Source organism: Acomys russatus, chromosome 11, assembly GCF_903995435.1.
Source record: "Acomys russatus chromosome 11, mAcoRus1.1, whole genome shotgun sequence".
Classification (NCBI taxonomy): Eukaryota; Metazoa; Chordata; class Mammalia; order Rodentia; family Muridae; genus Acomys; species Acomys russatus.
In genome coordinates, this window is record NC_067147.1 from 4,241,138 (window position 1) to 4,261,266 (window position 20,129).

General features: G+C 45.7%; 1 protein-coding gene across 28 annotated transcripts in view; it reads right to left on the bottom strand.

Moving 5' to 3' along the window:
• The window catches only part of Map4k4 (mitogen-activated protein kinase kinase kinase kinase 4), a 144,624-nt gene that overhangs the window by 31,936 nt on the left and 92,559 nt on the right, over positions 1 to 20,129 (bottom strand). For all 28 annotated transcript variants that reach the window (XM_051152725.1, XM_051152716.1, XM_051152718.1 and 25 more), the window contains exons 8-12: positions 19,521 to 19,575; positions 18,157 to 18,235; positions 14,199 to 14,374; positions 8,652 to 8,724; positions 7,010 to 7,220 (exon numbers count right to left, since the gene is read on the bottom strand). In XM_051152725.1, the coding sequence (XP_051008682.1) occupies positions 7,010 to 7,220; positions 8,652 to 8,724; positions 14,199 to 14,374; positions 18,157 to 18,235; positions 19,521 to 19,575 (594 nt within the window). The remainder of the gene's footprint in view (positions 1 to 7,009; positions 7,221 to 8,651; positions 8,725 to 14,198; positions 14,375 to 18,156; positions 18,236 to 19,520; positions 19,576 to 20,129) is intronic.

The following is a 20,129-nucleotide window of genomic DNA, read 5'->3' on the forward strand; positions in this document are numbered from 1 at the left end:
AAATCTGACAATCTCTCTCTCCATGCCCTGACTTCATGTATGCATGCGTGTGCATACATGTGCAGTCTGCCTGTCTCTCCTTGCTCCTCTTGTGTGTAGGTGTGCAGTGTATTCTCCTCCCGTGACAAATCCTGCTTTCATCCCTAACTGTTACTGTCTTCCATGGACCACCTAATTTCCACATTATACCTCTTCATGTTAATTTTTTCAGTCATTTATGTGAAATTTCTCAATGAAAGATTTTTTTTAATTGTCAACATGATTCAAAGTCTACATGATTAATCCATTGGTTGATTCTGTTTTTTCAAGGCAGAGTTCCTCTGTGTAGCCTTAGCTGTCTTGGGCTCACTTTGTAGACCAGGCTGTGCTCAAACTCAGAGATCAGCCTGCCTCTGCCTCCCAGAGTGCTGGGATTACAGTTGTGCACCACCATGTCCAGCCAACTGACCTTTTATCCAATTATTTTAAATTATTAAGATTAGTAAATTTAATTAAAAATATACTGCCATAAAGACTACCATAACATCTTTAATGTAGTTAAGCTACATTAAAAACAAAAACAAAACAAAAAACAACTTCAGGGGCTGGAGTGATGGCTCAGAAGTTAAGAGCACTGGCTCATCTTCTAAATGGCTCAGGCTCAGTTCCCAGCACCCACAAGGTGGCTCACAACCATCTGTAACTCCAAGTTCAAGGGGATCTCATGCCCTCTTCTGGCCAATGTGAGCATTGCATGTGTATGATGCATATACATACATGTAGGTAAAACACTCATACACATAAAATAAAATTAATGTATCTTTTCAAAACCAATTATCAACTAAAAGGTTTCAGAAGGCATTTTTTTTCTTAGTTTCGAGTGAAACGTTTTTAGGAATTTAAGTTCTTTAAAAGTATAATTGCACCCCCCCCCCCCCCCCGCTTCCTCTTCCACGTAGAAATCGCTTTCATGAGAAGAGCAGCTGACCTTTTGTGGGGAGACTGCTAAGAACTGATTCCAAGGCCTTGAGCATGCCAAGCAAGCTCCACTACCACTGGGCTCGCTGTCCTCGCGTGTCAGTTCTTATTACATCTGATCCTCACACTGAGCACACGGCACCCTAGAGGAGACTGCTGTGACCGCATCAGCATCTCACATTCAGTGATGGAGACTGAAGTATCTACTGAGATGAAGCCCACTCAAATATTTGCATGTAGTGGTGTATCACACTTTCACATCCTCCCTCTCTCAGGACACAAGGACTTCGGGTAGCCCATGACGTCTGAGATGTGGAGATCCCCTGTCTAAAGATGCATTTGCAAATGAGTACAGTATCAACAGCCGCTTTTCTTCTCAGAGACACAGAGGGGGCTACAATGACTGACTCATCCACTTGAGAAACATCTACTGACAAATACCATGGGTATATGAAGATGAAGATGGATTTGAACAGAAAAATTCACAGATAGTGATAGAGCACATGGAAAGTTCTCTGAGACTAGCCAGCAGCTGGAGAGAAAGGACTAGTGCCCGGACACACACCACAGACAGCAGGGAGCAGGAGAGGAGAGCCTGCAACATGCCCATCTGTGTCAGCAGAGAGAGAGGTGGGCCACAGCGAAGGGCTGCTATAGTGCAGGCCTCCCCACCCGCTCACAAGACCTGGAACGTAAAACTCTGGCCAAGAAACAAGCGGATACATTTAGAGAGCAATCAAAGCTCCTCATATTCAGAAAGACTGTAACAGTGTAACAAAACTATCGATTGCTCAAATGTATCTTATTAATCTTAACAGAAGATTACTATAAAAGCTGGCTTCTTGAAAGAAAGTAGCCTAAATGAAATGCAATCTACACCAGATTAACCTTATGTCTGTGACTGGCAAGCTGACGTCATTATTCTCTTCTGGACGTGGGTGCTTCCTGTCAGCCACGCTGCAGTAAATGGATGCACTCATTACGCACGCCCCTTACCAGTTCAGCATTCCAAGGTAAAATCTTACTGAGTCTGTCAAACTGATAGAGCAACTGAGGCCCATCCCAACAGGCATACTGGGCTTGCTGGCCATAGGAACAGACTCTCCCAGTGCACTCCAGTCAGCTACCTTCACGAGACCTGAGGACATGAGCTGCACCCACCTAACTAACCTTGTGCTTGCTTATGTTACGGTTCCCATCAACTTGGAGAAAATAACTACTGGATTTTCCCCCAAAGAAAACTCTCCCCCATCCTCAGGTTCCAACGTTTACTGAATTAAACTAATTCTTTACAAAATTTAACTGAAAATAAAAGCACAAGATTGCATGTCAAAAGAACATTCAAGAACTTACAAGAGGTCCTTAGAAACAAGACAACCACTGTCTGGAAACAACTGGGCACTGCTGACTAGACAGAAAGCAGCCTTCGCTTTGGGGCACTTGCTGCCGGGTCCCTGGGAATAATGCACATCACTAAAGCTGGAGCTGTGAAAAAGGCAGCACCGTGCCAACAAGGCAACAAGGATCCCTGACGTCAGATGCTAATGATTTGCAAACAATGGCCTTCTGTATGCAAGGGCAAGTGAGGAAACGGTTCTCAGCCCTTTGAAATGTGCGGAAAGCTTCTGGAGAATCTTTGAGGCAAGAGTTCAAAATTTCCCTTCTATGATCTCAGAGCCAAACGGCACAACAGACACATGAGGGCGCATTCTTACAGCTAATGCTACAACTGAACACCAGTGCTAACCCACCTCACGAGTTTCCCTTTCTCCTGCTTCCCTTCGGTTTTAACTTATTCACTTCTACCCACCCCTCTAAACTGGAATAATCCAAGTGTGTCCTCCTGGGAAGAGGAGGAGCTCTGCTACGGACACCGCCATGTCATGCTCGCCCGCTGAGGGAAGGGGTCCCCACTCACGAAGGCACAGCTGAGCTTCCACGGTGAACATAAAGGAACAGCAGGGAGCGGACGAATCTTTGTTACAGACCCACAGGAAGAGCAGAGCAGGGGAGAGTGGGTATCTGAACAGGGAGCAAGCAGCAGACAGTAGGCCACAGCTTTAGTGAAAAGACATGAACCCAGCATGCTCTCCCTTTCTCCCTGGACTATGAGAAAGCAGAAAATCCAATCTCAGCAAAACTAGAAAACCAACAAGATATCTATGTGAAAGAGGATGCAAGGGGCTGGAGTGATGGCTCGGAGGTTAAGAGGACAGAGGTCCTGACACGGAGGCTCACAACTATCTATACTGAGATCGGGTGCCCTCTTCTGGCCTGCAGGTGTACATACAGGTGGAACACTGTACACATAATAAATAAAGCAGTCTTAAAAAAAAAAAGGATTCACCTAGTAATCCCGGATACCGAGTCACACATAGATGGGCAGAGGACGGGTATCAAAGAGGCCAGATAATTTCAGCGCTCACAGCCACATAGTTCTTATCAGCCTTATATATATATGTATGTATGTATGTATGTGGCTGTGAGCGCTGGAGTTATCTGGCCTCTTTGATACCCTTCCTCTGCCCATCTATGTGTGACTCGGTATCCGGGATTACTAGGTGAATCCTTTTGGAATAGACTAACACTCCTAGCTTCCAACAGCCCAAAGGTTAAGAAGCCATCAGCACCTGGGGTGTGTAAGAGCCTTTCCCTGCCTCGCTAAGCAAGCCCACCCTCCTGCTGAGAAGTGTCTTGACTTGCGCTGTCCTTGTTCAACTCCAGCATCACAGGAACTGTCGTCCTGTTCCACTAGGGTGCTGGGGTAGCACGGACTGTTCCTAGCCATTATCCCTACTTGGCTTCAGAGCAGCCTTTCGCAGTGCCTTGGAGGCCCAGCTGCATCTGTGTGTCGGTACAAAGCACAAAGCAGAAGAGGAGGGAAGAGAGCAGCTGGTACCCAGCTAGCTATGGGAGTGTCACAGGAGTGCTTCTGAAAGAGGAGGGGCCTCTGTAATGAAGAGGACGCCAAGCCTGGCCGCAGCAAGCCTACTTCTACAGCAGCTGCCAACGGGCGACTTCTGTACCACGGCTTTCCCCACTCCTGATTTGGAAGTGTCTTATGCTGGCCTACTAAAAGAAGACCAGTTAGGTTTTGGGTTATTTTTAGTTACATGTATTTTGTGTGCACACGTGAGCAACAAGCTACCAGAGTGCACACACATGGAGGTCAGAGGACAACCTGGAAAAGTCTGTTTGCTCCTTCTGCCCCACGTGGGTCCCAAGCACTGAACTCAGGTCACCAGACTTGGTGGCAAGTACCTGTACCCACTGAGCCACCTCGCCGGAAGTACTGTTCATAACAGGAATTTGATTTCCAGAAAGGTCTGACTGACTTAGCCTTTTATTGAAAGGGCTACAAACCACTTAGCCTCAAAGATTCCCAAATTAACTTTCTAGAGCCCAGGATGCAAACAATGCTTACACCTGCCTCCAGCTAAGGAGAAGGCTAGCCCCCCCCCCCCCCCCGATGTTCCAGCAGGAGGATTCTGCTTGTGAAAAGGCCTGCCATTTCAGGGCCTAGCCCTACTGTTAAGGTTTGATTTTTACTGTTTGAGAATTTCATACACACATACGATATGTTTTGGTCAAATCCATCCCCTTATTCTCATTTCCCATTTTTAAAGATCTATTTTACTTTAGCAGATGACTATTTAGCCTACAGTTATGTGTATGTAACCACGTGTGTGCTTCATACCATGAAACTGAGAATGCTTGTGAGAAGGATTAAGCTTTGTCACAGGTGGGAGCAGTCTTGGTGGGCTTTACCCCACCCCATGAATACCTTGTGACAGACTGAGTGGAGCCATCCTGGGTCTGGAATTCAGGAAGCAGACCTGGGAACCCCACGTGGACTATTGTCTTTCTAATGGACCCTCACCAGGAGAAGGGGACGGTCCTTCCCACGTGACTGAAGGAGTTGGGAGAGAGAGAATAACAAAGTCAGCTGCAGAGAGAGCGTGCGGGGCAGCGGACGAGCTGGACCAGCACGCAGGCCAGAGAGACACCTAAGGACCCGTCCCGTGGAACGGCTACCGGAAGGTTCACTCTTTTGTCCCTTTAACCTTTTTCCTTCTTGTATAAGCTAGTTGGGTTGCATAATAAAGCTTAATTGCTAAGAAACAGAGTCAACATCGCTTGTGAGCTGCTGTGCATGCTGGGAACCAGGCCTCAGTACTCTGCAAGATGCTCTAGCCACTGAGCAGCCCTCAGCACACCTCTATGTTTAAGAGCAGTGATACCAAAGATGACCCTGAGTGTGAATTTACACGTGATGCAGACATCTCTAACTCACGAGGCATCTCCTGAGGGAGACAAAATGACCTGAGGCTTCAGTTCCTCGCCCTAAGCCACACTCTCCTCACTCCTCACTGCCTACCTCACAGAGGGGCCAGGTGCCCATCTCACTACTCCAGCCTGAAAGCCACTGTCACCACCTGTGTCCCTAGGAAAAGCCACAGCCCAGCTCCTCAGGATAACGTTTGCCACCTGCCTGGGCAGTGCGGAACGCCACGGGAACACACAGCCAGAGCCTCTCACCACATACGTACCCTGAGCAGGCCCCACACTCACGCTAGTTTTCTGCTCTGTTCACACAACGGTGAGAATAATCATAAGAAATATTTCACAGAAGATTTACAAGTAAATTTTTAAAGGTTATAAAAACACTTTAGTGACTTTTTTCTCTAAATGTTCTAGCTGAATATTTACATTATCTCCCTTAGCAAGGCACACACAGGTTTACACAGAACAACTCAACGATGCCATGCCAACCCAGACTATCCATGACCTAGGGAACAGCATGTTTAGTTATTTGAACTAAATTCCACTGGAAATATTATTACTGGGCTTTCTTTCTTTCTTTCTTTCTTTCTTCTTCTTCTTTTTTTTTTAATGATTCTTCTCCTGAAGAAAATAATAAAGGTGAAAATAATGTTCAGAGCAAATGGAGACAAATGATGACTGAGAAATTAGGGGCTGTGGCATATAAAAGGCAGTCAAGAAAAGAAAATCAAACAGCCTTAATTCCCAAGCGAATCACAGGGAAATAGTACATTTCTATGAATTAAAAATAAAAATAACCCATACATAATTATCTAAATAATGTTGATGATACGGAGGTCAGGTCAGATGATATCAACGGCTTAAATGAACGCGGTGCAAACTGTGCTTGCCTGCCATAAAACACAACTGACCTCACTGACTAGCTTGCCTTCTGGAGGCGTGTGCACGCACATGCGTGGACGTCGGAAGACAGCTTGCTGGAGCTGGCTCCTACAGCACCTGGGACCTGGGGATCAAGCGAGTCCTCATGCTTGGTGGCATGCACGTAGGTCCATGGAACCATCTCACTGGCCTGAATGCTCAGTCTTAAATCCGCCCCAAAGTTAAGGCAGTTAGAGACATTTTTTCATATCTGAGGTGTCAGAAAAATATAAAATTGGGACACAAAAGCCAAGAATGGCAAAAATAAATAAATAAATAAATAAATAAATAAATAAATAAATAAATAAATAGTCAAGTCTAACAAGTCAATTTGAGCACAATGTAAGGGCTCCTGAAAGGGTCAAGAGCCGTCTTCAGAACCTGCAGCTCTGCGCCTCATAAAGGCATCTAAGTTCGGGGTTAGGTGTTAAGGTGTTGACTCCGTGGCACAGTTTACAAGGAATACATTTCTAAGCCTCAAGGAATACGGAAGGTGCTAGTCCCTTCAGAAGTTCTTTGAACTGTGCAGCACGGCACCTACATATTACCTCCTATCTCAACAAGCTAGCCAGATGCCTGACTGCCGCACACAGCACATGCAGAACGGGGCAACCCAACATGGGCCTCCCACCTCTTCCAGGGAACCCAATGCAGCCTCCCACCTCTTCCAGGGAACCCAATGCGGCCTCCCACCTCTTCCAGGGAACCCAATGCGGCCTCGCACCTCTTCCAGGGAAACCCACGCGGCCTCCCACCTCTTCCAGGGAAACCCACGCGGCCTCCCACATCTTCCAGGGAAACCCACGCGGCCTCCCACATCTTCCAGGGAACCCACGCAGCCTCCCACCTCTTCCAGCCGCCGCCTCTGCTCCTTCTGCTGCTCAATGCGCTTCTGCCTCTCTGCTAGCAGCTGCCTCTTGTACTCCTCCTGCTCGCGCAGCTGCTGCTCCTGCAGAAGCTGCTGTCTCCGTAGAGCCTCAGAGCGTTCCTTATTCTCCTGCTGCAGTCTCAGGAAATCACGTCGCAGGGTCGACTCTCCGGGCACATTGACGATGGAACTGCAGGGGGACAGGGCCGTCAGGGGTTCGTGCCTTCCCTTGACCTCTGAGGGTGTGACCAGCACAGGCGTCCTATACCTCTTCTCAGGGTTTCTGAGTTCTGAGCCCAGGAGTTCAATCAACATGACCTCCAGGACGACCATGCCTACCACTCAGAAGGCGCACGTCATCCGTTATCATTTAGTGATGTCTGGAAATCCAGCCCTAGCAGATAAGAACTTCCCTTTGGGATTCTGTCGTCAGCTCGACCAGAGGTGTGGGCTGAGCTCGCCTCCCCTCACATCACAGGTCTCACTCTTATTTTCCAACATTACAAAGAGTAGCACTCTCCGTGCTCAGCGCTCCTTCACTGTCACCTGGCCAGCACCACACCAGCTCTGCTCCCTGGCACTCTCTTTCCAGGGTCAGGGAAAGCAGCAGGCCCCAAGTGGGCCTTGGGAATTGGTTCTGCACAGAAACCTTAGCTCATATTTCTCTGATTTGGGGACTGTCCCCGAAGCCCTTATCACACAGACTAGCAGGAAACAAACCTGCTACTTTCATTACGCACGCCACTGTGCATCTCACACTTGCCATTAAAACTAGGGTTGGTTTTTTTTAAGATTTTTATTTATTTATTATGTATACAGTGCTCTGCCTGCATGTACACCTGCATGCCAGAAGAGGGCATTAGATTACATTGTAGATGGTTGTGAGCCACCATGTGGTTGCTGGGAATTGAACTCAGGACCTCTGGAAGAGTAGTCAGTGCTCTTAACCTCTGAGCCATCTCTCCAGCCCTCTAACAGCAGTTTTATTGTTCATAAAATTAACTCTAATTTCTCTAAAATCTTTACTGTGATATGGACTCAGATCTTCTTTTTAAGTTATTACAAGACTTCTTTAGTAAAGCCCTGCATGTCCCTCTTTGAACTCCCATTCACAACACGTGGCTCCCACGGGGCTCATCACAACCTTCTATCTTGGTTTTGTTCAGCACTCAAACACAGCTAAGGCCAGGCGAAATGGCTGCCAGGCAAAGTCATTACTGAAGTAAAGTGTAAGACTCGCAGAGAGGTGGCCATGCGCTGGCAGCCCCATCTGCATGGAGGGACATACAGCTCTGGGAAAGCCCCTCAACAGGGGCCCTCAGGACTAGCAGCAGACGCTGCTTTGTGTGCGGGACTGACTGACTGTTCTGTCCAGCAGGGGACTTGACCAATCTGTGCCTTCAGGAGCAATAAATGTCAGAAGCATTATTTCCTCAGCCTCAAATATAAAATTGGGTTAAAAACAAATCCAAAAAAAAATGGGTGAGGAGCTGTTCACAGAAATCTGTCATGAGAAGAGAGGAAGCAAGCCAGTGCCGTCTGTTGCTACTCCAGAGCCTTATGAAAATGCTGGATCAATGGAGCTTGATCTTTCATAAGGCAGCGATGGCGGCAACATTACCTTGGCTCCCCTTCCTGTTCAGGCACCTCCTCCTCTTCCTCCTCACTCCCACTGTACTCATACTCAGTTTCATCTAAAAGACAAGGACAAGAGAAACATGAGAGTGACAGATGCTGATGGTGCCTGTGTAGGCAAGCATCCCCAGAGGCATGATCATGGGACACGAGGTGCTCTTTGTGCAAACGGCATTCTGCAGAGAGGACCTGCCCAAGAAGAGGCGCTGGCTTCCCTGGCCTGGGGTAGGAGGTTCCAAAGCTGACCACAATCCCTACAGAAGAGCTGGTTTTTCAGTACTGAAAAAATCCCATACACGGGGTTTGATGAGAGAGGGTACACATGAGAAAATAGCTCAACAGCACCAGCATATGCACACAAAACAGCCTATTATGATGACAAATTAAATATAAACAGATGATAGAGACAGAGATGACAGAGATAAACGGATAGGTAGACAGACAATAGAGAGTTAAGTAACCGTTTGTTTAGTTACTTTTCCATTTGAGCGTCCACTGGGGTAGCAAGAGAGAAAGCTTCGCCAAATGGGGATAAAAGGAAACATAAGTGTGCATTTGCAGCAGTGGCGGAATTAAGCAATCCCAGGAAGCACCCTGAAGAGCAGGCAGACATACAGCGAGAGCCGGAGGAGGGGAGGGAGCGGTGAACGCTGTTTCCTGGACATGGCTGCCACCGGCACACTCACAAACCCACTGAGGCTAACTTTACAAGAGATCACTGAGCCCATCCAAGCCAAAATTCTGGCATAGATGGGGGGTGTTCTCCGGGCTCTGTCCTTGCTAAGAAGCTAAGAAGCTACTGTCGTCCATAACTCCTGGGGGAAGGGATGCCATTTTTTCTTTGAGGTTTGGTCTCAAACTGGCATTGAGGAAGGAGCCGAGATAAAATTAAAAACCAAAGGTAACTTAGTCAACAGAATTATAGCAGAAAGTATCTCAAACATAAAACAACAAACACCCACACGCAAGAGGTATTTAGAACCCAAAACAGACATCTGCAGAGAAGACCCTCTCTTCATATCACAATCAAGTTCTCAACGATGTAAAGCTAAGAAGCAATGACAAAAGCTGGAAGAGAAAAAGACAACTTACAAGCAAAGGCAGAACGCTCAGAGCAGCCTCAGATCCTTCCCCTACAGCCCCGAAAGCCAAGCCAGCGTGGAACGGTATCATTCATGCCCAGAAAACAATTACCTAACTATTAGGACTGATGTACCCAGCGAAGCTGTATTTAAAAACTGATAGAAAAAGAAGGACATTTCCAGATGAATGCAAAAGTATGCACAGAGGAGAAAGTTTCCTCCACGAGAATACAGGAAAGAACACATTTCATGAAAGGGGTTATGAAGAGCCAGGAGCCTGGAAAACCTCAGTCACGTGCAACGAGCAAACCAGAAAACCCCTAATGTTAAGAGGGAGAAGCAACGGCAAAGCACTGATCCAGCCAACTGGATATTGATGAAGAGGATCACAGGAAATAGCAATACTCTCTCAATAATAACATGGTGCAAACAGCATCGCTTAGCAATGAACAGATGCAAACTGTTTTCTCCAAGACCGCCAGACACTTAGCTAGCGAAGATGTCCAAAGATTGAGCCAGAGGCTACAAACCAGCTGACCAAGCTCTCAGAGCAGCTGCTGTAGCTGAAATAAGAGCTTCCAGGCCACAGTCAGAGGGCTGTAGAGGAGCACCACGCTTTACGGAAGGAAAGAAGGTCCTGACAGAATGGCGCTGGACGAGTCAATACCCAACCTCATAGGTTCTTGCAAAAATTCAGCAAAGACACAATAGAACTAAACTATACCATCAATCAACTGGGTTTAACAATCTCTGTAGACTATTCCATCTTCACAAAGAAAGTCTTAGCTAAAGTTGATGACATTGTAAGTCTCAACACAGAGATAGGTAGACAGGCAGAGGTAAGCAGAAAAGGAATCCCCTTTATCTTACCAGGCCGCACTAGAATACGAAGAGAAACCAGCAGCCAAGAAACCCTGGATCCCAACAACGCACCTCTGAATGAAGGAAAGGACAAAGAGAGCAGTCGACTGCAGTCCTGAGACAGCACACTACAGTGCCGAGATCGCGAGTAAAGCTTTAGAAGAAACGCGAAGCTAAAGCTAACCCTGGCCAGGCGAGAGGTTAGGAGCAGGGTTATGAGATGCAGAAGAGCAACGCGCAAACTAACCACACAAGACTGACAAACTCCTAGCTAGAGCAAGTTGTTACTGTAGAGACAAGGAAATCTAAAAGATCACTGTGGAATGATTTGAAAATTTATATTCAAAGGCTGGAAAATACAGAAGAAACTAATACATTCCTAAACGCCTACAATTTACCACAGCTAAATCTGTAAGATACAAGCATTTACATAGGCCCTTAGCTGGCATTCCCACGGGAGCAAAGGCCGGGACGGGACAGACACAGAGGAGGCTACTGCCAAGTGTCTCACCACTCTACCAAAGGGGAAAGAACTCCATCAAACTCAGTCTATGAAACCGCTATGGCCCTACCACCAACGGTGAGTAAAGACAGAACAAGAACGAGAACATTAAAGGCCAATTTCTCTAATGAACACCAGGTGAAAAACTCTCAACAAAATACTTGAAAATCATATTCAAGAATATATTAAAATTAAATACCATAACCAAAATGTTTTTTTTTTTTTAAGGGACACAGAGCTGTGCAAGAAAAGAAAAGATAAAAAAGTAATATATTATATAAATAAACTTCAGGACAGAGCTCAAATACAAAGAAGGCATTGGGTAGAGTTAAACATGTCTTCTTGAGAAAAATCCTGAAGATCCTGGCACCATGGCGCACACTCATTCCAGCATGTAAGAGGCTAAGACAGAAGAATCACTGTGACTTGGCAAAGTTGGGCTACAGTGAGGACCGCTTTAAAAAAGTACAGTCCTGAAGAAATTAGGAACACAAAACATAAGAATACACTTGGAAGTAGTAAGAGCTAGCTACAGGCAATACTGTACTAGACGCGGGATAGCGAACACAGACCCAAGAATCTAAACTGAGACACTTGTTTAAAATGTGTTTCAAGTCCCACCCAACTAAAGCAGTAAGACATAAGAAAAAAAAAAAAAAAGAGAAAGAAGTCAAAGTATTGATAATCTCAGACACCATGATTCTATACCGTACCACGAAATCTCAGATCTGGTAAACAGTTTTCATCTTTCAAGATACAAAATGAACATACAAACCCCGCAACTTCCCTACACATCAATAACAACCGTGCTGAGAACGAAATAAGATGCAGGAGTGAACCTGGCCAAGGAAGTGAGAGGCCTCTGTAATGGAAACTGAAAGTCACTTGAAGATGACCCTCCACAGAAACCCCGCCCCGTGCTTTCCTACACAACAGAAGACTCTGAGTAGACAAACAATTCCAGCAGAAAGGGTACAACTGAGGCTATCATAACGCCTGACAGGGGCACAGTGACAAAGCATGGTGCTGGGGCAAAGCCAGACAAGTGGAACTAGAATTAAGAATCCAAAAACAGACCCACACAGCTACAGCCCCCTAGCATTCAACAGAGGTGTTACAAACATACACTCGGGGAAACACCTATTTAAACAAGCGATGCCTACAGAATGGATTAGATCCTTCTCTCTCACCTTGCACAAAGCCCAAGCACATCCCCACTCCTGAGCCCATGCGCACCAGTGGGCGGTTCCAAGACTATGGTGGTGAAGATGGCCCTGGTCTTACTTATGACAGTGGATGACAAAACAAAACAAAACAAAACAAAATGAAAAAAAAAAAAAAAAAAAACAGGAAATGAGAGATTTGTAGGGAGGAGGGGAGAAGGCAAGGGTGGGAGGGAGTTAAAAGCAGGTGAAGGGTGAGGGTAATCTGTAATATACACACATACACACATACAAAGAACAAACTAAGTCTTTACAAGTCAAAGTGGGTCAAAGACTTCAAAGTTAAACATAAAATACCAACACTGCTAGAGGGAAATACTTCAAGATGTGTTCATAAATAAGAACTTTCTAACAGGATCCCAACAGCACAGAAAATTACCCCAAGAACTGATGAATGAAATTACATAATTTACAGAGTTTACATAAGGCAGAGTAAAGTATAGCAGGGCCAGCACAACAGAAGAACGCATTGGTTGGCTGTATGTCAGATATAAATTCATGAAATAGACTTCTCTCAAAATATAAATCTAAATTGGCCAATAAAGCATTCAACATCCATAGCCATTGTGAAAAACCAAGTTAGAACTGTCCAGAGGGTCCACCTTACCCTGATCACTGGGAAACAAGCGAGGAGGGGAGAGTATGGGGGAGGATCTATTCACTGCTGCTGAGGCTGCAAACTGGTGCCCACCGTGGAACACGAAGGACTCTTTTCTTGTGGTTTGTTTGGTTGGTTGGTTTGGTTTTTAGAGACAGGATTTTTCTGTGTAGCCCTGGCTGTCCTGGACTCCCTTGTAGACCAGGCTGGCCTCAAACTCACGAAGATCCGCCTGCCTCTGCCTCCCGAGTGCTGGGACTACAGGCATGCACCACCTCACCTGGCCATGAAGGTTTCTTAAAAAGTCAAATAAAAAACTACCATGAGTCCTCTCACAGATACAGTTGCACGCCCGTCTTTATCAGTGTTCTATTCACAATTACAGAGAAATTTAGCCACCCTAAATGTCCTTCAATAGATGATCAATGAAAACATGGTAAACGTACAATGAAATTTTATGCAGCCACAGGGGGGAAAATGAAACTTACAGGGGAATGAATAGACCTGACAATTCTTAAAGTAAGTGACGTGACCCAGACTCAGAGAATCAAATACTGTGTGTTCTATGAGGCTCAATTTTGCACTGTTTCCTATGGGTGTCATGTGCAAGTACATGACATAAAACCAGACAGGGGAGCCAGGGGAGGGTTCGGCTGTTGAGGAGCAATAACCTGCAGTGCAAGGTTACAAGAGTTTAAAGAGCACAAGTGAGAAGAGAGAGGATGGAGGGAGCACGGCACAGAGAGGAGGATGACCATAGTGAGAGGAGAGAGGATGGAGGGAGGACGGCACAGAGAGGAGGAGGATGACCACAGTGAGAGGACAGAGGATGAAGGGAGGACGGCACAGAGAGGAGGAGGATGGCCACAGTGAGAGGACAGAGGATGGAGGGAGGACGGCACAGAGAGGAGGAGGATGGCCACAGTGAGAGGACAGAGGATGGAGGGAGGACGGCACAGAGAGGAGGAGGATGGCCACAGTGAGAGGACAGAGGATGAAGGGAGGACGGCACAGAGAGGAGGAGGATGGCCACAGTGAGAGGACAGAGGATGGAGGGAGGACGGCACAGAGAGGAGGAGGATGGCAGGGAAGGTGGAGGACAGAGGATGGAGGGAGGACGGCACAGAGAGGAGGAGGATGGCAGGGAAGGTGGAGGAGTGTCAACAATAACAAACCCGTATTTCAAAATGTCAGCTTCATAATTTGAACACCAGCTTTAAAGCATTTAATGTTATGCTAGAAATGAAAATAAAAGAAGCCTAAATACCTTTCTCCCCTCTCTTCTTTCTGGTCCGGTCTATATGATCCTTAAGCTGGATTCGAACCTGCCTTTCATTGGGCTGATCCCTTATGAAAGGGTGTTTCAAAAGCTGCTCTGTGGAGGGCCGCTGCGTGTAGTTCTTGACCAGGCAGCCTTCTATAAAGCTGAAGAATTTCTTTGACCTGTAAGAGGAAGGGAAGCACATCAGCAACAGACATAACGCTCAGAAGCACCAGCGAGGAGCCTGAAAGCTGCTCCGCCAGTGCACAGGTGTGCCTTACGCTAGGCAGTGCGCTGACAGTATACCACACCCAATGCACAAGTCAGGAGCATCAGTGTGCATTACACTTGGTAGTGCGCTGACAATATACCACACACAGCTATAAAAGAAGCCTGAAAAAAAAAATAATAGAAGCCTGGTTTAAAGGAACAGAGTTTCCGTCTAATGTTATCATTAACCATTCATTACACAGGGCCAGCAGAGGCACAGGAGCTAGAGGAAGGGCTTCATGGGGGGGAGTGAGGGTGAGGGGCAGGGGGGTGCGGGGGGGGACCTGCAGATGGAGGTGTCCAGTATCCAGAAAGCAAGAACAAACACAGAGATAAGCAAAGGACCTGCCTCGGTGGGCAAACACAGGGCATCTTGAATCTACTGACACGTCAACCAGTCTTGCAGTGCATGACTCACCAAGTCTTAGTGTTTAGTGGACAGAGGCAGAAATGACAGGTTTTACTTAGTGGGGGAGGGAGAGAAAGACACAGGGATGGGGACCCTTGTCACCTTCATTTGTGTCACCAGCTACTTTCAGAGCTTTGTCCTTTCCCACTCCCAGCCTAATGCTTGAGGAATCATAACCAGCCCTAGCTGTGCATGATTTTTAAATGTTTCAGACATTGAAAAATTTATATACATGAGACAGGGAAAGTGTGAGTCTGTGTGTGTGTGTGAGTGTGTGAGAGAGAGAGAGAGAGAGAGAGCGCATGTGAGATAAAGTGTGTGTGTGTGTGTGTGTGTGAGAGAGAGAGACAGAGAGACAGAGAGAGAGAGAGAGAGAGAGAGAGAGAGAGAGAGAGAGAGACTGAGACTCATTTTCAGGTGTTCAGGCTTGCAAGAGCAACCTCATTGGCCCAGTTTCAGTCATTCTTGTTGGGTTATCTTTTAAGACTCAGCTCTGTGCCTGTCTCTGGTCAGCCTTCCTGGAAGCATCCTACCCCAAACTCCCCAAGCTAAGACCATTTCTTCTGGAGCTATCTACAAGTCAGTTCGCATATTCTAGCTTTGAAATTGTACAGGCTGAAATGGGCTCTTAATGACAACCTGTCAGTGACGTTCAAGACTGACTATGGTGTACCACGAAGGGTATTTTAATAAATTTGTGCTGAATGAATGAGTTATTCATCTTTGAGTTTAATTCAGTTCTAATCATGTCACTTCTATGAAGGATATCTTCTTTTATATCTTGTATTTTCAAACTATTTTTGAACTCAACAAATATTTATATGTGCATCTATTTACGTTACACTCAATAAGAAACATACATGTGCAATAAAGTAAAGGGGTGTGTGTGTGTGTGTGTGTGTGTGTGTGTGTGTGTGTGTGTGTAAAAACAGCAGATAAATGATCAAACTCACAGTGGAGGAAAAATAAAACTGCTTGAATGGGGTGAGCATAGACAGAAGGTAGAGAATTTGCTCTTCCAACAGCATTCAGGGGATAGGACCATGAGCAAAAGGGCCAGAGACTAACGAGTCACTCTCTGATGCTATTACAAAAAGTAGCAGAGACTGGAACCAGGTCAGGATCACCTCACAGAAAGGTCTGTGACTAAAGAGGACCAAGGTAATTTATGTCATACAGCACACGCTGGCACAGAGCACTAACCCTTGTACCCGCCAGGATCACTCAGGGAGCTGAATGAGGCTGCACCTCTAAACTCAGAGGCTCTCATGCACCATGAGACACTCTGGAACCAGCCATACATGGTAGGTCCCTTAGTGACTGAGTTCTCCTGTCAGATGAGCCTTGAGCATTTCCTTTTCCTTCTTTCCTTGTTTCTTTCTTTCTTATTTTGTTTTTGTTTTGTTTTTTGAGACAGGGTTTCTTTGTGTAGCCCTGGCTGTCCTGGACTCGCTTCTGTAGATCAGCCTGGCCTCGAATTCAGAGGTCTGCCTGCCTCTGCCTCCCCAAGTGCTGGGATTACGGGATTACGGGTGTTCGCTACTGCACCCGGCTGCCTTGACCATTTCCCCCAAAAAGTAACAGAAAGGGAAAGAAGACAGCAGCACAAGGGAAGAAGCTGCTGAACTTTCAAATACTTAGGTAAAATGTGAGCAGCGATGCAGATGAACCGATGGTCTCATGCACCATCTACCGCTGTCTCTGTCTGTCAGTGTATGTTACACACACATGGTTAGCCAGAATCCACAAGAAATGGGGACGGTGCGGGCCGCTCTTCACGTAGTCTTCCAAGAACAGACTCTTACCACAAAGGCCACTCAGCTTAGAGGAGCTAAATAGTTCCTCTAGCCCCTCATCTTGGTTCCGGGAGTGTCTACTATACACAGAGCTAGTGTCCCTGGGATTGGCAGTCAACAACACCCAGACTCATCATCCCTCACTAAGACAAGGGACCAACTGGGGCCAAGATCTTTGCAACTGCCTGACTCTTGTGCGCTCCCTAACCCTGGTTTAACGGAATTGGGTGATTCTGTTACTCGGAACCAATTAGGGTTAAAGACTGTGTAAAGAATGGGAAAAATCTCCCAAGCAAAAGCAAGGCAGGAAAGGTAAAGTGACCGGTGCTGAGCAGCAGGAGATGAAGAGAGAGGAGGGGAGACTGGAGTGGAAACTCTGCTCACAGCCAAAGGAAAAGGCAATCTGCACAGCTCAGAAGACAGACAGCAGAGAAAACAGCAGCCAGCAGAAACTGAACCACCAAAGCACTAAAGCCAAATAAAACTCTGACACCCTGTGTGCATTTCAGAATAACAAAAGAAGTAACATTAATTAGTTGGAAAATCGGAAATATTTCTAAAAGAAGAAACATGAAAACCATAGCAGTGAGGCAAGGAGAGAGCACAGGGGGGTGGGAGTGAGGGGTGAGGGTGCTCAAAAGCAGGGGTGAGGTGGGGGGAGTGCTCAAAAGCAGGGGTGACTGCAGACAGGAAGTAGCAGCCAGCATTCAGAAGGGATTAGGCAAAACTCTCCCCCTGCCCTTCCCTTAAAGATTTAAAATCAACCAAAGCATGTGTCTTCACAAGCTGCAACTCTAAACACTTGGCTCAGCTGCTCTTCAAGCCCACCTTCCACAGGTGTCAGCGTTCTGTACAACAAATTCAGAAATGCAGCAACCAGAAGGGCAGCAGCTGCTGAGGAGCAAAGGACCATTCTGCTAACATGCTCTTCTGGAATTAAAAGGATGTGTCTATCTGTCATTTTATAGAACACCATTAAGGTAACTGCCCCCTTTTCCAGACAGGATCTTGCTCTATTACCCAGAGTGCTTCAAATTCTTAGGTTCAAACGGTTCTCCTGTGGTGGTCTTGTAAGTCGTGGGACCTGCAAACAGGCGCTACGGCCCAGACACCCTTCATCCATGTTCAATCTCTTATCAGAGGACTCTCAACACATCTTTGCCATTTTAGGATGAAAATATTCTGCAACATATTACACTTAAACTATTTAAACATTAAACTATGACCTTTTCTCTATGCTGTGGGGCTTTCAGATGTCACCTCAACAACAACAACAAAAAGAATCAATGCACTTTATTTTTTTTTTTTTGAGGGTGCACACTTTTGTAGTATTGAAGGGTGGCCAAAATTTTATTCCAGAACAAAGTAAAACTATAGGGGGAGGGAAAGAGAAAAAAGAAAAAGAAAGGGGGAGAGAGGGAGGGAAGAATGAAAAGAGGGAGGGAAGGAGAGACAAGAGGGGAGGGGTGGAGATCCATACGTATCTTACCATTTTTTTGACTTCAGCCTGGGAGGAGGATTTCTGGGAATGAGAAACAGTGCTCTCATTGGATGCATGTCACAGAGAGCTGGGAAAGGAGATGGTTATGTCAGTAAGGCACTTAATTCACTTGCTGTTGACTTCTGGGGTTCTGGGGTTCATTCACAAATAATTTCATTCGTAAATAATTGGCATGAACGTCAAGCAGCTGAGATGTCTAGCTACAAACCCTAGGCTATACCTTGAAATTTATCATTTAAAGACAGTAAAATATAAGACCAAAAATACACAACTTCAAATAGACATTGAAAGGCTTTCATAAATTAAAGATAAATATTAATTCAAATTTAAAAAGAAAACATTTAAGCCCTTAAATCATCTTTACGATGATAACAAAACTGGCTGTTTTTATAAGGTTGGTCTAAGGATTAGAACGGCTTGTATAGGCCTTCAGTGTTTTCAAACAGCACCAATGCCTCAACAGTGCGCACAGTCAGAGCCTCCACACATGACTGCTTGTTACTGCAGCTAGTGTCAGGAGGAGAGAGGAAAGCTACTGTATAGGCGGCGTTGACTTCTGTGCAATTACTGTCTGTGTTTACATAACTCACTCCAAGGAAGGGGAGTTCAGCACACTACCATGTCACAACCGATGAGGCACATTCTCAGGGAACACTTGTAAGGCACCTGGGCAAGCAGACTAGACTAGCAGACACCAGTGTCCGGTTGTGAAGGAAAACTGCACTCAGTGGCCTAGCAATGTGTCCCACTGCCTCAGCATCATATAGGGAAACATAAGGGGCACAGTATGCACAGTGGACATATACTTCTGCATCGTAACTGTTTTTTAATTGTCAATATTTTTCTATTCATCCAACAAATATTTATTTGCCAACTATGTGTGGGGCCGTGACTCAGCCTCTGTGCATCTTCCTGAGCAGACCAGGAGGAAACGCTGCATATCTTTTCCTTCCTTATCTTTTCTATATTTCTATCACAACCCTAATCAAACATCAGTGTTATGATTGATCAACTTACTGGTTTAACCCAAGGAAAAACAAACTCAAATCTTCACAAAACAATTCCATAAGTAAAAAGGTAATGTCAATTTGTAAAGCCAAAGTAAGAAATAACAAAACTTCAAAGATTAGGGAACTATCTCAAACAATATTTCTTAAATGCAAAGAAGAAAAAGTAGCCCCTACTAATTTCAGAGCCTGCAATAAGCAGGCTAAAGACCCAGAGCTCTGAAAGGAGACTGGTTATCAGGAATGCCCTTTACATCTGCAGCCACCGCGCTGACAGGTGTGATTCTGCCCAATGTCCTCGGTTCTTACAGAACAAATGAGCCCCAAAGGAAGGAAGTTACTTACGAGGGGCACCTTCTGCCATCTCGATGGCCGTGATGCCACAAGACCAAAGGTCACTCTGCAAAACAAAGGAGATTGTCCTAGACACCTATTTATATTTTCAGACAGCCACACAAATGAAATAAAAGCATCCTTCAGGGAAAAAACACAAAAACAAACCTTGCTAGGAAATGATCAAACCTCTCCAGCCATAGGGATTATTTCTATTTACTTAAGCACGATATTATTTTGAGACTGTTGGAAAGTGTTGCCCTTTGTTTGTTTGCTTGTTTGTTTGTTTGTTTTTCAAGACAGGGTTTCTTTGTGTAGCTGTGGCTGTCCTAGACTCGCTTTGTAGACCAAGCTGGCCTCGAACTCACAGCAAGCCACCTGTCTCTACCTCCCGGGTGCTGGGATTAAAGGCGTGCACCACCATGCCTGGCTTAAGTGTTGCAAATTTTATGTATGAGTTAAGGAGTAGAAAAATCAGAGTCTACAGTATATTTTTTAATTCTTCAAATTAAAAGAAAATCTCTTGGCAGCAATGGCTTAAATTCATCTTCGTTGACAGACACTGCAATACGTGGAGCAATTAAAATGCGGACTCAGTCTTAACAGCACTAACAGGCGCAG